Below are 2,866 nucleotides of genomic sequence, written 5' to 3'. Positions count from 1 at the left end.
TTCAGCAGTGTGCTGTTTGCACAGTACCAGTATTCAATTGCAAGTGGACTGCCCATCTTCATTGATTGCAGAAGGAAAGAAAAACATGCCTATCAGCTTACACATATCAATGCATTGCCTGTTTTGCTTGATGGCCACAGAAACGTCTTCAGTTTTCCTTAACTAAATTATTATAAATGGCATTTTGCAAGTAAAAAGATAACACAGAAACACAATCAAGAAGTAGAAATGGGAAAACATGAAACTAATTTCTTGTATAATTTTCCAAATTTTCAATTCAGAGCACATGTATTTCAAATAAGCAAAGTGTAGCCAAATGAAAAGATTCCAATGATTCGCATGTTCCTATAATACATCCCTTCATTAAATAACCCATCCACAAGTGAAAAACACACTTCCTTTTCAACAAGCAATACACATAATATGGTCAATGTTCTCAGCTAACTAGGAAAGATTTACATTTCCATTCTGGTAGGTTAGTAGGTGTTTTTTGTTCCACAGAAAATAAGGTTTTTTTATATTTAAGCTTTCCCTGTATGTGACAAATGTTATAGTCTGACCTAGGAGGGAAAATAAAGTAAAGGAAATAAAATAGTTTCCATACATCAGGAGATTGTAGGAAGAGTTAGCTAGATCTATTAACTTTTCAGTGTGCATTTTAGGAGTGCAGAAATCACCCCAAAAGAAGTTTTACCGCAGATATATAAAGAACAGAAAAATATGCTTTTAAGCTTTGCTATACTGAAGGCAGACAAACTTGCTGTGAAGCACAAGACTCTTACTTAGATCACGTTATAAATATCTATCCATCCATTCTTTACCTTTTTTGCTTCATATTCCCTCTCTTGGAGTCTACGGATCATATTGTTGGCAGCTTGCACTGAAATAACAAATCGCAGTAGATCAGTCTGCTGTTCTAAACCAAAGAAAATTGCCTGAAAGGGATTTAAAACACATGAGGCTGTTGCAAATCAAAGATTATATTCCACTGTGTCACTTTGCAGAAGAGTTGTCAGTACTTGCAGAAAATGCTTTACACTTATAACTGTACACAGGATTTTCATCGAGTTCAACCTCTGTCCATTCTAGGAGCCAAAGAGAGAAAGGCAGCTCTTGTGTCCACACTTCTTAGTGTTGCTGATGAGCTAGAGTGCACTACTCAGCACCTCAGAAGACATCAAAAAAGCTCTCAAACCCTTAAGTAGAAACAGGTGACTGAGCTCTATGTTTTAGTTGGTTGGGTTTTTTCTTACTTTTTCCCCATCAACTGTCAAAAGCAATATAGTATAAAGACTTTACGTGGAGAACATCTTGTTGCCGGAGCCAGCCTCTTCTCTCCTGAGACTAAGCCTGGGAAAACTTCTCAATGGAAATAGGAACTGTATTCCTATGCACTTTTTTCCTTAACTTATTTAACACTTAATTAATGCAGAACTAAATGAACTAATTTCCCCAAAGCAGTCACTTCTCCCACTAACACACCCTGGCAATGAGAAATACCTTACTTATCATCAACTGGTGACTTCTCACACCAGGAGACAGGCTCCTGCCACCCTGAGGACTTCCAGTTACAGAAAAAGTTCACTGTCCACGTGGCTGATGAGGAGCTGGGGGCACCATGAATTGGAGCACCTGGTGGCTGAGCATGAGCTGCTCAGGAACGTTAGAAGAGAGTGGCAAGTGATAGTTGTAGCACACTCCCTATGGCAGGGGCAGAGGCTTCCCACCTGTCAAAATGTTTTTTCATGTAGGGAGGTTTGCCCCTTGACAGGAGCACACACTTGGATTGTCATAGGCTTGGAGTATTACTCCTGCTTCTCTTCCATGTAGACACCAGGGCCTACAGGTGACCTGAGATATATCAGGATGACTATGAGGATCTGGGGACAGCGGTCAAAGGCATGGGGGGCTGGGTAATCTTCTCAGCCTTCCTGGTGAGTGGGACTAGATGGACTTTTGGGGTTAACAGCTGGTTGCACTGTTGGTGTGGGCAGCAGGACTTCAGTTTATAGTCTTGTCTCGTGTCTCAAGAGAGACTACGCTCTTGTCTCAAGAGCACTCTTGTCTACAGAGCTCACTGCCAGGACAAGAGGCAGTGGGCACAGAGTGAAACACATAAGATTTCAAATGAACACAAGAAAACACTTTTTCCTGTGAGGGTGATCAAACGCTAGTACAGATCGCCCAGAAAGGCTGTAGAGTCTCTGTCTTTAGAGATATTCAACTCTAATGGACACAGCTCCGAACAACTGGCTCTAGCTGCTGCTGTTTGAGAAGGGAGGTTGGACAACATGACCTCCAGAGGTCCCTTCCCACCTCAGGTATTCTGTGATTCTATTACTAATGACATATTGCACAGCTGACCATTAGAAAGTCAGGGAGCAGCATCAAAGTTTCACTCCAGTTAGATGGTACTATAAGAGACACCTTATTTACATGATTGAATTTGAAGTTTCAAATATTTTTTGCAATCATTTTGTGGGTGTAGTATCATCCACCATTTGCTATTCTGCATACGCCAGATGCCATATAAATGAGTTATAAGAAATTTAATGCTTATACAACGTGCCACATGTAAAATATAACAAAACCCACATTGGCATGTTTCAACTGCATAAATTTGGCAGCTAAATCTACCTACTCACACTCTCGTTTCAAATATTTTTTGCAATCATTTTGTGGGTGTAGTATCATCCACCATTTGCTATTCTGCATACGCCAGATGCCATATAAATGAGTTATAAGAAATTTAATGCTTATACAACGTGCCACATGTAAAATATAACAAAACCCACATTGGCATGTTTCAACTGCATAAATTTGGCAGCTAAATCTACCTACTCACACTCTCTTGAATTTTTAAGAA

The 2,866-nt window shown here is 40.0% G+C and overlaps 1 protein-coding gene across 1 annotated transcript in view; it reads right to left on the bottom strand.

Annotated features, from left to right (window-relative positions):
* The window catches only part of BLOC1S5 (biogenesis of lysosomal organelles complex-1, subunit 5, muted), a gene marked incomplete at its 5' end in the record, with an annotated part of 9,064 nt that overhangs the window by 3,270 nt on the left and 2,928 nt on the right, over positions 1-2,866 (bottom strand). The window contains one exon of the mRNA XM_009072754.1: positions 822-880. Coding sequence (XP_009071002.1) covers positions 822-880 — 59 coding nt within the window. The remainder of the gene's footprint in view (positions 1-821; positions 881-2,866) is intronic.

Source organism: Acanthisitta chloris, unplaced genomic scaffold, assembly GCF_000695815.1.
Source record: "Acanthisitta chloris isolate BGI_N310 unplaced genomic scaffold, ASM69581v1 scaffold26844, whole genome shotgun sequence".
Classification (NCBI taxonomy): Eukaryota; Metazoa; Chordata; class Aves; order Passeriformes; family Acanthisittidae; genus Acanthisitta; species Acanthisitta chloris.
This window is presented reverse-complemented; position numbering and strand designations above follow the sequence as displayed.